The 19,661-nt window shown below is 43.3% G+C and overlaps 1 protein-coding gene across 3 annotated transcripts in view; it reads left to right on the top strand.

Moving 5' to 3' along the window:
- LOC146026058 (inter-alpha-trypsin inhibitor heavy chain H3-like) overlaps positions 1–19,661 on the top strand; it is a 117,458-nt gene that overhangs the window by 70,264 nt on the left and 27,533 nt on the right. For all 3 annotated transcript variants that reach the window (XM_083156401.1, XM_083156402.1, XM_083156400.1), the window contains exons 11-14: positions 648–829; positions 2,040–2,225; positions 13,997–14,136; positions 17,861–18,021. In XM_083156401.1, the coding sequence (XP_083012527.1) occupies positions 648–829; positions 2,040–2,225; positions 13,997–14,136; positions 17,861–18,021 (669 nt within the window). The remainder of the gene's footprint in view (positions 1–647; positions 830–2,039; positions 2,226–13,996; positions 14,137–17,860; positions 18,022–19,661) is intronic.

The raw sequence follows: 19,661 nt of genomic DNA, 5'->3' as shown, positions 1-19,661 counted from the left end.
ATACTAAACATGTAAAGAAACAGTCGTGTATTATTGGTTAAACTATGTGTTGTGCACTAAATCTACATCTAACTATATTTTATTTAGTGTAAGTGTGGAATATGAATTTATGTGTATTAGTATGGCTGCGCTCAAGGCTCGCTTCGCTACGCAGAACTTGGGTATTATACTTTATTTGCGCAACTCTGCGAACCAAAATGGCAGCCATACTAATCTAAAATGGCGTGTATGTCATTCGACTTTAACAATACCCAACAACTTTAATGCATTAAAGTGACAAGTCGTAGTGACTTGAAATAGTATTATAGTGAAATTATTACTGTTGTTATTTGGTAAATTGTATGTTTCCATACGGTTTTATATTGTATTTAATGCTTTGTCAAGAAGTGTATTATTATACTTTTTAAGCCTGTTATAATCTTTTTATTCAGTTCCGGAGAGAAAGAAAAAGATTCCAGTATAATAAAACCTACTTTTATTGTTCGAAATCCTGTTATTGTGGTCCAAGTGAAAGTATTGGTAACTTGTATTGATAATTCCTGTATACACACCTGAACATCCAACTAATATCCTTTACGGGTGTTACATACAGTGTTTTAAAATGTATTTATATTTTTTAATAAGTAAGATTTTTTTTCCATCAAAAGGGGAAAGTGACCCTGCAAGAATCCAGGAGAATGTAAAGAGAGCAATTGGTGGAAATTATACCCTGTACTCGCTTGGTTTTGGTCATGGAGTTGATTATGCATTTCTAGAGAAATTAGCCTTGGAAAATTCAGGGGTTGCCAGGCGTATTTATGAGGACTCTGATGCAGCCTTGCAGTTAGAGGTAAGTTCTCTCTAGATAGATATAGAGGTACCCGAGGCAATGACACCTGCCAATCCCTATTCCCCTGGGTCACAAGGAGAGAACCATACACTAGGTGTCATCCGGCAACCACTATGCTGCCCTTACATTCCACAGGGGTCTTGTTAGCAGGGAACAACCTAGATCAATCACATTATCTATTATTTAGTTTTAGTAATCTCACATTAAAGAGGAAAATCTGAATTTTAGAAAAAAAAAGGTGCACCTATTCCGTATTTGCTGGATACGCCTTCATTCCACCCAACTGACCCCATCTGACTGTGCATATGTTTGGTCCTCCACAAATGTCACCATGCATTCATAAAACAATGCACTTGTGCAACACAAAGCACTTGCCAGTGGATATTTTGGGTGACATTTAATGAGATGCCGAAATAGCACGTTTTTCCGAAATCGCATATTTAATGAGATGCGAAAAACGGCAAAAACCCCAGATTTTGCCCGCGAAATCGCACATTCTGAAGGTGCGATTTTTAGTAACATCAGAACTCGCATCCAGGGAAAATGTTACTAAAAATCGCCACCCATGCAGACCAGGTTCTGACAGGTGAATTTGCCAGAACCATGCACAGGTCTTTTTTTTTTTTTTAAATGGCGTGAGGTCCCCCCTCCAGAGCCTAACCAGCCCCGGGCTCATTGAGCCGGACCTGGTTTCAAAATACGGGGGACCCCCAGATTTTTTGTCCCCTGTATTTTTGGAACCAGGTCCGGCTCAATGAGCCCGGGGCTGGTTATGCTCAGGAGGGGGGACCTCACGCCATTTTATTTAATTTTACACAACTTTTACAACTTTTACACAAATTCGCACATTTCCTTAAATTGGCACATTTTCATGACTAAAAATGGCAAATTTTCATGACTAAAAATGGCACATTTTCATGACTAAAAATCGCCCATTATCACACTTTTTTGCCCGGAACACACAGCTCATTAAATATGCGAAATCGTGACAAATTTTTTTTGGGAAAATGACTAAAACTCTCATCCCATTAAATGTCACCCACTGTGTTTCAAAAATTACCTCCAGTATCTTACCAGTATAACCTGTGTCAACAAATATGTATGGAGGAAGGGCTGTATTAAAATAATTTTATTTACTGTATAACAAAAATGACACGTACTGTAACCTGTTTTTTTTACTGATTTTGTTTCTTCTTTGTCTTAACCTTAGGGATTTTATAAGGAAATCGCAAACCCAACTTTGGTGGACATTGAAATGCAATATCCTGATAATTCTGTAGCTGACCTCACTCAGAACAACTTCAAGCATTACTTTGAGGGTGAAGAAATTGTAGTTGCCGGACGTGTAACTGACAATGATTTGAACTCATTTATGGTAGATGTAACAGCAGAAGGGGTAAGTGGTATATTTGGCATAACAATAACACACTACAACTAATTTATTAATTATATTTCTTCATGTTGTATTATCCCAAGAGTATGGCCCTTGAGGGTAATGGCCCCCATACACTAGGGCGACTTGTCCTTAGGACAAGTCGCCCCCGACTTCCCCCTGAGCTTCCCCGGCTGCTCCCCGGGGGAGCTTGATTAGATTGGCACTTGATGTGCCATTTTTTACATGTGATAAATCGTCTGTGTCCCCCGCAGCGTCCCTAGCCCCCCCTGCTCCCTCTACCGCCGCGCCGCCCCAATAGGTCCCAAGTCGGGTGGTCGGACGTGCAGCAGGTCCGACCACCCGATGCAGATCCGATGCGCACGGGACCGTGCATCGGATCTGAGGGGACATCAAAACTAGCCGATTTTGGTCCGATTTCGGCCAGATCCGACTGATCTGGCTGAAATCTGACCAAAATCGGCTAGTATATGGGGGCCTTAAGTTCCTCACCCCCATAGGGTCACTAGGTTCCTCACTGAGCTGGAATTAGGTTATCCCTCTTCGTGCCCAGCAATGGGTGCTCAGGAATATAAACCCTTACCATTAGGGTTTAGAGTTTTTTGGGGGGGGTTTATCCTTTTTCAATCCTTTTAAATTTCGGTATGGTTAATCACATATAATGTTAAAGGTTTAAACAGCCAGCAAAATGAACCACATTACATATGTGTATCAAACAGCTTAAGGGGGAGATGGTGTTCCTTCAGGAATTGCATTTCCGTCGAACCACCCATCCTACAGTATGTCTAGAAAGTTTCCCACGGCCCTTCATGCATGTGACCCTGTGAGTTGTGATCCTAGTAGCTTTGCATCTACAACTAGAAGCGGAATCCACCGTAATAGATAAACATGGTAGATTTCTTACTCTCGTAGGCTCCCTGAATCAGGCCCCTGTGACATTAATGTATATGCTCCTAATGTTAATCAGGGTTCCTTTTTACAATGCAAAAATTACTCACCATGGGGCCATAATAATGGCAGGTGATTTTAATCTACTTTTGCACCACAATTTTGATACCACCACCCTGCATCCCTGGCTTTTACAGTGACCCTTCATTCCTTATTGAAACAGCATTTAATATTTTATCCCTGGTATATTCTTAACCCCTTAGCAAAGGTTTATTTGTTCTTTTCACAAGTACATAAAGTTTACACTAGATTAGATATGATTTTTATAGACCAAGAACTCTCCTCCAAACTTGAAAATGTTACTATTCACCCCATTGCTTGGTCTGATCATGCACCTGTTTCCCTTCTTCTGTCAGGTATTGATTCTCTTTCTTACTCGGGCCATTTTTTCAATCTCGGGATTCGGGATTGAAAAATGCGCAATTTCGGGATTTCCGGGATCCCGGGATTGGCCTCTCTAATAAAAAAAAAACCGAGCCCGAAGCGTGCCCCGCGAGGGGACGCAGATTTCTTAAAAAAAGACCATTTTAACATTGAATCCTATGGAAAAATCGGTAGCCTCGCATACGATGCGATGTTACCGATCCGACCCGATTTCTAAGTCGGACGCCCAGATACTACATAAGTACCAAAACCCGCAACAGATCCCAACTAATAACCCCCCAATCCTCCCCACAGTGGCGTAGCTACAGGGGTCACAGCGGTCGCACCTGCGACCGGGCCCCTGAGCCAGGGGGGCCGATGGCAGCAGGTCCCCCCGGGCCGCTTAGCCAGTCACAGGCTGCCCTCCTGCGCTGGCCGCGGCTTCCAGAACACGGCCGCGGCTACAGGAAAATGGCCGCCGGCCATTTTCCTGTAGCCGCGGCCGTGTTCTGGAAGCCGTGGCCAGCGCAGGAGGCTGCCTGGCCGCAGCCAGTGACTGGCTAAGCGGCCAGGGAGAGCAGGAGGCTGTCTGACCCCACCGGATCCCCCCCCCTCGCCCAGCAGCAGCAGCAGCAGCAGCAGATGGAGAGGCAGCATTGCAGCAACAATCGTGAATTGCTGGTGGGAAATTCTGGCACTGTGGGGGCATATGTTTATTTGGCACTGTGGGGGCATTTCTGGCACTGTGGGGGCATATGTTTATTTGGCACTGTGGGGGCATTTCTGGCACTGTGGGGGCATATGTGTCTCTGGCACTGTGGGGGCATATCTGGCACTGTGGGGGCATATGTGTCTCTGGCACTGTGGGAGCATATCTGGCACTGTGGGGGCATATCTGGCACTGTGGGGGCATATGTGTCTCTGGCACTGTGGGAGCATATCTGGCACTGTGGGGGCATATGTGTATTTGGCACTGTGGGGGAATATCTGGCACTGTGGGGGCATATGTGTATTTGGCACTGTGGGGGCATATCTGGCACTGTGGGGGCATATGTGTCTCTGGCACTGTGGGGGAATATAAACAGACCAAAATTTAAATTTTGTTGTATGTAGGGGGGCCCCAAGCTGACCTTTCGCACCAGGGCCCATGAACCTTTAGCTACGCCCCTGCCTCCCCATATCCCCTGCCCTGCACTGTCACTTACACATCATTGGTGACAGGCAGCAGGACCATCTCTGCTCTTCACAGCAGGCTGCGTCAGGTGCCTGGGAGCGGCACAGCAACAGGGGGCATGGCGACACTGAATACAGCAGACACACAGCATCCCGGCATCTGGGCTGCGCAGCGTGACACTTGACGTCACGCTGCGCTGCTCTCCGTGCACAGCGACACAGTCAGAATAGGCATCCTGGCGGCTGGGCTGCACAGCGCAGCGTGACACTTGACCTCACGTCATGTTGCGCTACTCTCTGTGCACACTCAGCCGTACCACCGGGGGGTTACTAATAGCAGCCGGGCAGCACATCTGAGCTATGTAAGGTGCTATGTAAGGTGCTCCTGGCTTTTAAAAAATAATTTAAAAATGTATTGCCGCAGTAATCCCGGAATCCCGGGATTAAGAGATCCAATCCCGGGATTCAAATCCCGACTATTTTAGGCCAAAATCCCGGGATTGGCCTCCCATCCTGGTGTTTTAATGACTTTGTATTACAGTCAAAATGATCTTTCTCTTGTGGTTCACAAATTTTGGATGAATACTATTAATCAGACACCAGCCGTGGGGGATATGGTGTTGCGGGAGGCTCATAAGGATGTGCTTCGTGGCCACCTGATTTAAATTACATAGAAATTACGGGAGAACCATATCAAAGCTTTTATCGCTTTGACAGATGGAGTACACCACCTTGAGATGATTCAGAAAACATCACTTTCTCCTGATGACCTTGATCGGCTTATTAAAGCCCAAGGTGAACTTAATGTCTTGCTATCACATAAGACAGAGCCTCAATCAGCATTATTATGAGAGAGGTGAGAAGCCTTATATACACTTGGCAAGGACAATGAGGGCTAAACTTTCCTCCAAAAATATCATGTCTGTTAAATCTAAACAAGATTCTTTCATACAAAATCATTAAGGAATTTAAGTTCATTTTATAGATCCTTATACAATGCAGAACATGCCTCCACCTCCCCCTCTCTACAGACTTTAGTTCCTTCCTCGCAAGGTGTCATCTCCCCAAACTGGACCAACCATCAGTTATAAAATTGGAGGATATTCTGAAACTGCAGAAAACCGGTAGAGCCCCTGGCCCTGATGGTTTCCCGCTTGCTTATTATAAAAAATGTAATTCTACTTTGCTTCCTCATACTGTATTTGCAGATTATTTAATGGCTTCCTCAAAGGTGAATCTCTTTCCCTTCAAACAATAGAAGATTGTATTATCCCTAAATTGGGTAAGGATAATAATCTTTGTTGTAGTTACAGGCCAATTTCCTTTCTAAATAACAATATAAAATAATTTTCAAAAGTATTGGCGGAGAGGATTAATAGAGTTCTTCCCTGGTTAATACACGTTGACCAGGTGGTCTCCATCCCAAGCCGATGAGCAAGAGACAACACTAGAAGAATTATTAATTTGGCATTCAATAGAATTTTGGGTACTTGTGTAATATCTGGGCGCCCGATTTTGTGATTGTATGCCTTAACTTAAGGCATACAATCACATGCGATGCAACGCGATTTTTGGCAAAATTCCTTAAAATGTATTCCGCGTGCGCTCGCCATGCTTCGGGCTTGGTGGCTCGCTGCGCTTTATAAAATCTACTCTATGCCCACTTGGATAGTGGGGATATGAACAGGACCCTTTTAACATTGAATCCTATTGAAAATCACGTCGATCGCATCGCATGCGATTTGGTTGCATGCGATGCGATGCGATTTTTCCGACCCGATCTCAAAATCAGGCCCCCAGATATTACACAAGTACCGAATTTTGTGACCTTTTATGTTGGAAACTTTGTGTAGTTTTGGACTGGGAGGAAGCCAAGTCAAATGATCTCTATTTGTGAATGACGTCCTACTTACTCTCATCACCCCACTTACTCTCTTCGCCCCTCTCACCTCTATTCCCAATCTGTTTCAGGTTCTATCAAAATATTCATCCCTATCAAGCTATAAAATGAATAACTTAAAGTCGGAAGCTCTGACATTACACTTGACTTTGGATACTAAATCTTTATTGACCTCTAACTTTAAGTTTACCTGCTATTTTAAAACAATTTGATATCTGGGCATATTTATTATGGATTCATATAAAACTCAATATAATGAAAATTTTCCTAGCCTATTTGCCTCCATCGTGTCTGATTTATGGACTTGGAGGAGGTAAATTATCTTGTGGTTCGGAAGAAAGGAAGCAGTCAAAATTAATATATTGCCCAAAATTCTGTACTTGATGCAAACCATCTGCTTCCAGCAGAATCACTACGCACGGTACAGAAAGAAGTATATAACTTTATATGGCAGGATAAACCCCTAGATTAAAAACATCTATCTTGACCTGGAACCCACTTAGGGGTGGTAGAGGTCTCTGCGATTTACAGAAGTACTACTTTGTTACTCACTTTTCCCAACCTCTTGTTTGGTGTGCTTCTCCTGTTCATATGCCTTGGGTGCAGATAGAGTTGGCTGAAACGAAACTCTCTTCCATAGGTTCCCTTCTGATACCTGGCAGTGGTGGCAGGGGGAGCCAAATTTCTAATCCATCTACTTTCCTTACTGCTCTATCTTGCGTATCTGTGCCCGTAATTTTGGTTTTACTACTTATCCATCACCGTCATAGATTTAATTGAGGGCACATCTTGGTGTACATTAAGTACTATAGCTCTGAAATGACAAATTACCTGCCCCAGGCCTTTTGAATATTTTCAAATGAAATTGTTCCTAAAATCTTTGTCCAAATCAAATATTTTTAGATCCCTTTTGAAAGGATTTGCTACTAGTCTTCCTTTTGCATATACTTGAGGCACCGACACTGTTTTGCAACATGAAACCCGATGGGAAAGGGTTCTGGGCCCTGCACCGAGATGAGGCTTGGCAGATTAGGTGAAATGTAGCTCATTCATCCATTTCCTCTTCTAGTAAGGAAACTCATATAAAATATATACAAGTTGGTATTTGGTACCCACTAGACATCATAGAATGTACCCAATGTTATCTCCTCTATGCTGGTGTGGCTGTGGTTTGATTGGAGACTATCAATATCTGGTGGATAGACCTTAATCCATGGACAGCTTTGATTGGATTCCCAATCATAGTGATTGGATACCAAATCATAGTGCTCTGGCTTTATGCTCTAAGTAATCCTCCTCTCTTTCTATGCATATAGTGTTGACCAAAATTTGGTTTATTGCGTTCATGGAGAGAATTACCCACACCTTACATAACACTCTGCATAAATTTGAAAAGATATGGGACCCATGGCTTGTCTATGCTGTTGCTTCCCACCATAGTGCAAGCCTGTGGATTCATTTTAGGTTCTTTTATGACAACTATTGGTTATGTCAAAATTGACTTTGTTATTAGTAATCCCACTCAAAGCAAATGCTTCTAATGCTAGTAGATCAAAAAACCAACAAAGAAAAGCAGCGCTAAAAATACCATGGAAGTATATGCATCAAAGAATAAAATACAGGTTGAGTATCCCGTATCCAAAATGCTCGGGACCAGGAGAATTTTGGATAACAGATTATTCCGTATTTCGGAATATTTTTATATTTCAATGATGTATTTTGAAGTATCTTGCATTTATGCTGTATAAACACATAATATACACACAAATATATTTTATTACCACATAAAATACACACAAATATATTTTAATTGTTCAAAAAACAAGGTTTCAAAACGTGAAACAAAATGTGTGTACTATCTCAGCACTGAATTTGAGGGCAGTATTCAATGAGAAAAGTTCTCCGTCTTTTGTGGAGAACTTGTGCTTTTTTCGCCGTGGAGAGAGGTTTTTTTTCTCCAAAGGCGAGCCACCCTATTCAATGTGAAATATTCTCCGTCTTTCTTAGTGATTCTCGCCGTCTCTCTCCGTGAAGAAATTCTCCATCTTTTGATGGAGAGCAGGAATGTGAACTTTTAAACTAAAAGGGTGTTTTTTTTAATTTTGGTGTCAAAAAATCAGGTTTTTTTTTCTGTGGAGGGCCATGTTATTTTTATTCATGTGCCTATAGCACATGAATATATATTTAATTTTTAAAAAAATATTTTTTTACATTTTTTTTTTTTCTTTTTTTTACACAGTGCAGCCAGCAGGGGGCCAGAGCGCTCGAGCCGCTCATTAGATATTCATATATTCACTGCACCCGAAGCACGTTCGGGTACAGTGAATACTGGGTCCCCCGCTGGCTATAGAGGGGGGCAGCCTGTGCTGCCTGGGTCCCAGGGGGGCCCCCTACCCTCACATATGTTCTGTGGCATCCAGGGAGACTTTAATCTCCCTGGATGCCACGTCCCTGTCAGCTCCCTGCTGCGGACGCTCGTCCGCTGCAGGGGTTAAGACTCGCCGCGAGTGGCGGCGAGTCTTATAAACATTGAATAGTGGCAGCAGGAGTGGCAGCGAGCCCTCCGGAACACGGAGAGTGCACGGCGAGCAAAAAAAAATGCTCGCCGTGCACGGAGAATATTAGCATTGAATACTGCCCTGAATGCCAAGCAATCATTGTCTTGCACATATAGAGGGCAGTATTCAATGAGAAAAGTTCTCCGTCTTTTGTGGAGAACTTGTGCTTTTTTCGCCGTGGAGAGAGGTTTTTTTTCTCCAAAGGCGAGCCACCCTATTCAATGTGAAATATTCTCCGTCTTTCTTAGTGATTCTCGCCGTCTCTCTCCGTGAAGAAATTCTCCATCTTTTGATGGAGAGCAGGAATGTGAACTTTTAAACTAAAAGGGTGTTTTTTTTAATTTTGGTGTCAAAAAATCAGGTTTTTTTTTCTGTGGAGGGCCATGTTATTTTTATTCATGTGCCTATAGCACATGAATATATATTTAATTTTTAAAAAAATATTTTTTTACATTTTTTTTTTTTTATTTTTTTTACACAGTGCAGCCAGCAGGGGGCCAGAGCGCTCGAGCCGCTCATTAGATATTCATATATTCACTGCACCCGAAGCACGTTCGGGTACAGTGAATACTGGGTCCCCCGCTGGCTATAGAGGGGGGCAGCCTGTGCTGCCTGGGTCCCAGGGGGGCCCCCTACCCTCACATATGTTCTGTGGCATCCAGGGAGACTTTAATCTCCCTGGATGCCACGTCCCTGTCAGCTCCCTGCTGCGGACGCTCGTCCGCTGCAGGGGTTAAGACTCGCCGCGAGTGGCGGCGAGTCTTATAAACATTGAATAGTGGCAGCAGGAGAGGCAACGAGCCCTCCGGAACACGGAGAGTGCACGGCGAGCAAAAAAAAATGCTCGCCGTGCACGGAGAATATTAGCATTGAATACTGCCCATAGTGCCAGTTACATATCATGTCCCCAGTGATGCTGTTACAAATGTCCACAGTGAGTTATTAGCAAAAAAAATATTTTTTTTCACTTTCTGGAATGTCCGTATTTCGGAATAATTCGGATAACGGATATTCGGATACGGGATACTCGACCTGTATATAGAATTTAATAGCACATTAAAAATACATGTATAGAATACATAAAACATACATTGTTGGACCAATTGGAGTAATATAGTCACCACTGATGAGTTGATTAGACCTGCACTGATCAAGACTTGCGTCCAAATTAATTCAGAGGAAGTCCATCTTACAGTAGGTTATTTATAGATATCCTGATGGATGCTTGGTTTTCAGCCCGTTGGCAATAGATGTGATTTAGCCAGCCTGGGGTACCTTTTTGTAGAATGCAATCCAATGTCCAAAAGTCAAAATGGTTCAAGAACTCAATGGACACCTTGATAAAGCTGTGAGTTAGCACAGCGAAATGCGTTGTGATCCTGGACCTTATATTGGTGAAGAAATTGATCCCATCCTACAAACATCCATTGAGTTCTTGAACCATTTTGACTCCTGGACATTGGATTGCATTCTACAAAAAGGTACCCCGGGCTTCCTCTGAATTATTTTGGACGCAAGCCTTGATCATTGCAGGTCTAATCAACTCATCAGTGGTGACTATATTACTCCAATAGGTCCAACAATTTATGTTTTATGTATTCTATACATGTATTTTTAATGTGCTATTAAATTCTATATATTTTATTCTTTGATGCATATACTTCCATGGTATTTTTAGCGCTGCTTTTCTTTGGGTTTTTTTGTTCTTCATTTGTTTGGGGAATTGACCATCCCCTGAAGCAGCTGCTAATTAAGGCGATAACACATATACGGGTGCTCTAAAATTAACTCCGGTTAATTATTGTATAAAGCTAGTAGATGTAGTTTCTCTTGCTGCTAACAGATGGCAGTGTTTCACAGTCACACGCCCATTAGACATATATAGATGATAGGGGTTTCCCCTCTATTTAGGTGACACGGGCTCACACCTAGATAGTTCTACTTTATATCTCTGATTGGTTGTTGTTGCTTCTTTTACCAATTATCATACATCCTCTTTTATTGGTTGCCCTTCCTTTTTTTTTGTGTGTGTGTGTGTGTGTGTGTATGTATATGTATATATACATATACATACAGTTAATTTATGTGTTAAAATTTTATTGGTACTTGTTTCCTAGCACGGCCACAATCGCATTGATCTTGTGCCCTTAATAGTGGTATGCGATGGCCCCCGACGCAATGGACCCGATTTCCCATTGAAATGCATTGAAAAGTTAAAAAATCGCGTCGGTCGCGTCGCATGCGGCTAAATAAGCATTAAATGGTCCCGACGCGATGCCCCCGATTTCCCATAGGGAACAATGTTAAATGCCTCAATTTACCCAAATCAACAGGGAAGAATGTTAAATGGTCCAGAAACCCCCCAAAACACCCCTGAACAGTGAAATGGCCCCCCAAAATTATTTAAGGCTACCCCACGATCAACGTGAACCCAAAGCGTGGCGAGCGCAACGAGCCCGCGAGGGGCGGCGGTACGCGTCCTACGACCTTTTCATACCCCCACTATCCACGTCGGTGTGGAGTTGAGAATAGAATAGTGTGGCGAGCGCAGCGAGCCACCGAGCCCGAAGCGTGGCGAGGGCAGCGAGCCCCGCGAGGGGACGTGGATACCTTCATAGGTAAACGCGGCCCTTTGCGGGCTTCACAGGTGTCCGCGTCGCCATGGACACCTGTGAAGCCCGCGAGGGGACGCGTATAACTGTGAAGGTATACGCGTCCCCTCGCGGGGCTCGCTGCGCTCGCCACACTTCGGGCTCGGTGGCTCGCTGCGCTCGCCACACTATTCTATTCTCAACTCCACACCGACGTGGATAGTGGGGGTATGAAAAGGTCGTAGGACGCGTACCGCCGCCCCTCGCGGGCTCGTTGCGCTCGCCACGCTTTGGGTTCACGTTGATCGTGGGGTAGCCTTAAATAATTTTGGGGGGCCATTTCACTGTTCAGGGGTGTTTTGGGGGGTTTCTGGACCATTTAACATTCTTCCCTGTTGATTTGGGTAAATTGAGGCATTTAACATTGTTCCCTATGGGAAATCGGGGGCATCACGTCGGGGCCATCGCATGCGATTTTTTAGCACGCATGCGATGCGACCGATGCGATTTTTTTACCTGCGATGCCCCAGATTAGAATCGGTGTGGCCGTGCTAGGAAACAAGTACCATTTTATTTTATATATTTTGTTAGATTACTGTACTGAGCCATATCTACAAAAGTATGCATTGTGCTTTATATTACTATTTTATGTATTTCCATTCCAACCTTGTATAGACAAAAGAGAAAGAGAGAGAATAATTACTCATCTCGCTTGTCCATTTTTAACATAAGCATTCAGATTTTCAACTCTTGTTATTATTATGAACAGTACTGCATGCTTATAACTTATCTCCAGTAACACCATCTAGTACAGCATACAGAGACAGAGGCTGCTATTACAGCTTGAATGCACATCGATTAGTACCGTAGAAGCTGATGGGAAATATAGTCTAGCTATGTGGTTTGCACTCTGTAAATATCGTGAAACATGTATCCATTTGCAAACGTGTATCAAACTACAATTCCCAACAGCCTGCAGAGTGTCTCTTTGTGGCATTCCCAGGAATGGCGGAGCTTGAGAGGGCTTGTTCTAGGAAGGAGGCTGGGAGCAATGTCAGGTGAAAAGGAGCCTGGGACAAGGAGGCATGTACTGAGGTTATATTGCTGCCGCTGAGCTGTGTGTGCTTTCAGGTGTCTATTACCACATCAGCCTTCATTGTGCGCGTCATGGGCCACTCTTCTCTGCCAGGAAATGTGGTATGAGTTATAGGTGGCATTCATCCTGAAAGCCCCCTCCCTGGATCTGCTACTGGCTAGTGTAGTACAGATCATTCTCTGAACACACTTCAATATAGAATCTTTCTTGGTGTTTGCGATTCCAGCCTCATTAGTTTTGCTTGTAATGTATAAAACAAGAGACCATTCTCTCGTGTCTAGTGTGGCATTTTTCTCCCTGCCCATGTGGCTACTGCACAATTGAGACACAAATCTAAACATCAAATCTATCCTTCCTTGTGGTTGTTGTACAAAACAGACCCTTAACTTATGGCTAGAAGGCAATGCTGGCCTCCTTCCTTGGGAGAGATTTAATTGGTCTTCAGTTTGGATTTTTCCAATTGGACGGACAAATAGTGAGGAAATTACTAAGATGGGAGTTCTACTTCAGATGGGATGTTGCTACGGGCAACCAATCAGAATCTACTTCTTTATTTATTTAGCACCTTCTAGAAGATAATTTACATCTAAATAAGAAGTAGATTCTGATTGGTTGCCCATAGCAACATCCCATGTGAAATAGAACTCCCATCTTAGTAAATTTCATCCTTGGTCTTTCTATGGAGTTGATATATCAAGTAATTAAAAAAGTGGATATGTTGCCTATAGTACTGTACAAATCTGACTTTTAGATGGCACTTAAAATGCTTCCCTAGAAACATAGGTTAGTAAAGTATTAGAATTGAAAAACTACTATCAAGCAGAAGTATACACAGTTGTGTGTCTGTGTACAGCTAGTCCAAATAGTACTGGCATGTGTGCATTCAGTGATTAACAGTTTCTTATATAGCAAAGCAACTCCCGTTTACAATAAGAGCTCGCGGGGTTGCAACTATGGACGGCACCAATTCGCCTTTGTCGCACCAGCAGTTGGCTTGTAGTGTGCCTGGAACTGAACTCTGAGGCATGTTCTCAGTTCCTTTCTGGTGTCTGTGGTCCTGTCCACTCATTGTAACCTAATGATATCACATATTTGAGGCTGTCACAGAAAGGACACTACAGTATATAATCTTGTAATTTGAACAGGCTGACAAATCCCTGAAATATACAGAAAATGTTCAGCTCCAAGAACTGGACGATGTGAAAAAGCAGCAAGAATACATCTTTGGTGACTTCACAGAGAGACTCTGGGCTTACCTCACTATACAGCAGTTGCTGGAGAAACGGTATGTAAATTAGGGAGATGCTCCTGGTTTTATTTAGTACTTGTAAAAACCGGACCCGGACTACACCCCGGACCACCGGACCGGACATCAAAATCCGCAGTCCGGAGCTTGTAGTGTCCGGTCCGGGGGGTGTCCCATCCGGGGGGGGGGGGGGGGTGTCTTGTCCCGGGGGGGGGGGGGGTCCCTGTGATAGACTTGGGGAAGGAGAGATTACAGCCTCCTCGTGGGGTCCGTCCGGTTTTTGCTACATGCCCGGACCATACAGGGAGGCTTTATTCTCCGGGGTTCTCCAGCTCTTTTTCAATAGGGCACCACATGGGGCCCAGAAATCAGCATATACTAGTGTAGTGTTAAGCCCGCCCCTATGATTTCTATTGGTGGTGGGCTTAATACTATAATAGCTTATGTTGATTCCCACCCAGCACTTTCGATCCAGCACGTATATTACATTCATGATAACATGCATGTATATAAGTGCTTTGTGATCCCCCCCCCCCCCCCCCCCGCACTACTTGGTGGGCCTCTGCTCCTAACATTTAAATTTTAGTGGGACTGTCCCGCTGTCCCTCAAGCGAGCTGTCAATAGGTTGGTGAATTGCGCAATGGTGCCAGCGGAGGTGGTCAATGCCATGCAAATGTCCACTGTATCCATTTGGTGCAGAGTGGAGGCTGAGATCACCCCCAGCATGTTGCAAAATTGATTGTGCCATGTTGACATGCCTCCAAAACATCATGATTCAGGGTATGTGTTCTACAGAACCATGCCCACTTTTTGACCTTGCACGCGCAAAGTAAGTTAAGACCTCTAATTTTAATATGGTGGGAGGTATGTTCACACAAATATACCCCAGCTACCTACCTTTCATATATACTTTATATGTTCCAGCCCAAGCAGTCACCTCCTTCCCACAAATACCCCCTATACCTCACATACATACCTGGCAGATAAATCGCTTAGTGCATACACACTGAGCGATTCTCACTCGGCCCAACCATTTTCACAGGGGGTGTACCATTTTCTATAGTATAAGACTATGGAAAGTGGTTCCCTTGTAGGGAAAAGTGGCTCCAAATTGCACACCCTCAGTAATGAAAGATGCCATCTGCTGAGAATAAAATGGTTTACACAGAGAGAGAGGGTGCAAATGCACTATGCGATCATTACATTAATAATAAGAGGTTGTTAGTATATCATTGGCCAGTGATATTGGCCTGCCCATCAATCGTCCAGGTCACCTCTTGTCGAGCAGGTCCCTAACTTTATGGGGTCACCACCTGGGACGCAGGGAACCCCGAAACATGATCCAGCTAAGGACCCAACCCCAGGGCATCACAATAAAGAATAGTGATAGTAAAGTGGTAAAATTATAAGTATGAAGGTCCCTTCTATATGTTTGGAGGTAGAGAGTGTGTGAAAAAAAGAGTGCATACATAAATAATAAACAGACATGATATAAAAAGTGACTGTGTATTTAAGTTGTGATGCCCTGAGACAGTCCAGCCAGTGCAGCCCAGGGGCCCCACGCCCAGATGCCAACCCCAAATTTTCTTACACTATATACAAATAAATCGGACGTCTACAGTCAGCCGGCAGGGTGACTATGGACAGATACCGCAAACTGACTGTAGACGCTTTGCCCCGTCTTTATAGCAGTTTGTCAACGCACAGTGGTCTGCCGCAATATGAGACAGACCCTGTAACCCTTTCCTGCTGTGTTAACTAATGTATTTAATGCCTCACTGCCCAACACATTAGAGGCATCACTTTATGACATTAATCAATGTTGAAGCTTTAATAGAGTGTGCGGGGACTCTGACTAAATCTGCCGACAATTAATGATTTACAAGCCACTGTTCCCTGACATCTCTTTAGCTCATCTTAACTGCAGGAATCATATATAATCAGCACTCCATTCACTGCAGGAATCATATATAATCAGCACTCCATTCGTGCAGGACATCATAATTCTTTGCAGTAAGTGTCCATTTGTAGGAACTTTGATCCAAAAGGCCCAATACCTAGATAAGAGGCACCGGGTTGCTGATTGAGAGCAACGCTGGGAGAGATAAAAGTAGTAGATAGTTTTCAGCTAACATTTAATTAATACTACATCTAGAAGACTCTTGGAGGAGCTTGATATACGTGCATTCTAATAAAGATACAAAGTTATATCCTGTACAAATAGTGATACAATAACTTGACACATTATTATAAAGCAGTTTATTGCAGAAATAATAGTAATACAGTGTCAAGCCAGGTATATGGGAGCCTGGCCCTATATTTGTCCAATAACACAAATTAATTATCCCATTACAAATCTTTTCTTTCCTTGCTCTGTCCATAGTCACTCTGCCGGCTGACTGTAGACGCGTACCCTGACTTTTGTTTAGGTTCTGTACTCACACCTCTTTGTTTTGGTATGCCCTTAACCCAGCCCATTATGATAATTTGTTATATATATATAGTGGATATGTTGCCTATATATATATATATATAGGCACGATATATATATATATATCGTGTCAATAGCCCAAATCGAGAGAGTGTGTACGGTGGTACAATCTTTTTCTTGCGACTGTTTGGACGGGAGTACATCGGACGTTGCAAGTAAAATTGTACAGGTGTGTACGCGCGTATCGGCTGTTGTTTGTGGATGGTCCGTCGCGTCTATGGTTGGTCGAACGGTCGCAAGAAAACAGGGATTGTATATATGTTTACCCAGCTTTAGTGCAGTCCAAGCGGGTTCCCTGCTTAAAAACATAGAGTGTGGTGGGGGAGGGGTGCCAATCTTGGCCTTTAATACCAGGCACTGGCTGGTGATCATGTGGGAGCACTCATCACCTTGCAACACCCTCCCATACACACTAGGAGATTTTGCGCTCAAAGTAGCTTAAAATGGGAAAGGTGAGCTGCATTGAATTCAAAATCGTCTAGTGTGTATGGGCCTATTTTCAGTTACAATGCATGGCACCAAGGATGGGGTATGGGACTTTGGGTCGACATGCATTTAGGTCAACAAGCATTAAAGTCGACATGCAGGAAGGTTGACATGACTGTAGGTCAACATGGGTTAGGTCGACAGTCAAAAGGTCGACATAGTGTTTTTAACAAATTATCCTGAATGTCGACACAGTCGACATGGACACTAAAACGTAGCACCTCGTCCCCTCGCATGGCACGCTACGCTCGGCACACTATTTTATTCTCCCACCACGCCCTAGTGGATGGTAGGGCATGAAATGCCACCTGTCGGCACGTCGGCTCCAAAAAAGTGAAAAACCCCATGTCAACCTTTTGACTGTCAACCTACAGTCATATCGACCTTCCTGCATGTCGACCTACTTGCTGTCGACCCAAAGTCCAGATACCTCAAGGATGTCACTGATACATTCTGTAGAAAGTGAGATACTTTTTAAAGATGAAGAGTAAAGGTGACAGAAGGAGTAAGAGAGGGGACGTCTAATAAGGGGGAATAAACAATATGGGATGGGAAGAAAAATCTAACATTATTTTATTTTTAACTTTATATTATATTAAAATGTACTAAATTATCTTTAATTCTATGTCTTTTATGAATAAAAGACATGTACTGTAACTAATGATTAACTTTTCTATAATAGAGGCATGACCAGTAAACATCTTATTAATTATGTGTTTATATTCTTATATTTTATATTTGTTCAATACTATATGTGTTTTTAACATTACTTTGTTTAATCTTAGAATTTATGCAGACCCTTCAGAAAAGGCCAACCTGACAGCCCAGGCGCTTGACATCTCCCTAAAGTTTAAGTTTGTGACTCCTTTGACATCAATGGTAGTCACGAAACCAGAGGAGGAAGAGAAGGAAGCAGAAACATTAATCGCCGATAAATTTGTGGAAGGTAAGCAACTGAATAAAGCAGAAATATACAATAAATAAACGTATTGCTTTTAAATAAAGATTTTGAATGCAAAGGTTAAACATTATATACAGCAACATAAAGGGATAATTAGTTAAGAAACAAGAAATGACAAATAATTTAATTATTAGATCTTTGATATAGGCAACATCTAACACCTTTCTGTGTGTTTGTACTGTAGCTGGTGAGTCCCTGTCTTATTACCAGTTATTTATTTATATATATAGTGCACATATATTCCGCAGCACAGAGAATATTTGATATATTATATATACAGTGGAGCTTACAATCTGTATTTCCTACCACATGTTGGGAAACAGTTAACCTACCAGTATATTTTTGGACTCAGAGCAAAACCATGCAAGCATGGGGAGAATATACAAACTCCACACAGTTAGGGTCATGTGGGAATCAAACCCTTGAACATATTTCCCAACTTTCCAACCACCAAGGAGGGACAGCCGCACGCGCCAAAGGCACATGGCCAAAAATAGGGGGCGTAGCTTAACGGCAAGGGGGTGTGACCTAAAAATTGCATCATTCACGCAAGGCCACGCCCCATTTTTGAAACTCATGGGGCCTGACCAGTGGCTCTGTAAGCTGCTGGCCAGCCCCCAGCCTCTCTGCTGCGAGAATAGATGCGTGAATATTCACCGGATTGCAGGGGGACTCCCAACTGCAATCCCCCCCCCCCCGCGCCAGAGGACACTGCTCCGGGAGGGACGCGTGAACGTCCCCAAAAACCGGGACGTTCCCGCGGTATGCGGGACAGTTGAGAGGTATGCATGAACTCAGTTCTGTGAGGCAATGTTGACACAGACACCCAATTAGTGCAACGCATACCCTTGCCTGGTCCCTCACTCCCCAGCGCTTCCCTCAGGAAACATTTCACCATTCTCAATTGTAGTCCACATGGATGGTAGTATTAAAAAATACAAAGAAGTAAAATAATAATTGTAAAACCCTCATGTCAACCTTTTCATTTGTCGATCTTATTAATGTCAACTTTTTTACTATGTGGACCTTTTGTTCAGGTTGACCTATTGACGGTCATTGTAGACAGTGTAGAACAGGGGTGGCCAAACCTGTCCTTAAGATCTAACAACAGTTCCTGTTTTTGAGGCAACCTGTGGATCTATAGTAGGAATGAATGCAGCATGTTTGCAAATGTGAGTTTGCTGCATTCATTCCTGCACTCTAGTCACATCACTTACAAAATGCCCTGAAATCGCCCTGGGTTTAGGCTTCTTAACTGCCAGGTTATGCTGGATGGCTTGTGTTTTTGCTCAGCTAGTGCCAGGAAATCTGCATCAGAAGATATAGACCCTGGTCCCTCCACTCTAGGTGTAGGCATGATAGGCAAATGTCCGGGGGGGGCAAAAGATAAATATCAAGATATCAGATTGGTGTGGAGCTGACTTTCTAGCAGTTACAAAAATATGGGTAGTCTCTCCCAATAACAAGTAACAGCCCAGGGTAAATGCACTAAACATTGATCAGAGTGTACAACCATTTAATATGATAACATGTATTGAATGGTATAGGTAAAACTTTTGTGGGTACACCCAGGAAACACTGGGCGTCCCCATGTGAACACCACCTGCCCACTCCATAACACCCCC

Source organism: Crinia signifera, chromosome 8 (assembly GCF_055691185.1).
Source record: "Crinia signifera chromosome 8, ASM5569118v1, whole genome shotgun sequence".
NCBI lineage: Eukaryota > Metazoa > Chordata > Amphibia > Anura > Myobatrachidae > Crinia > Crinia signifera.
This window is presented reverse-complemented; position numbering and strand designations above follow the sequence as displayed.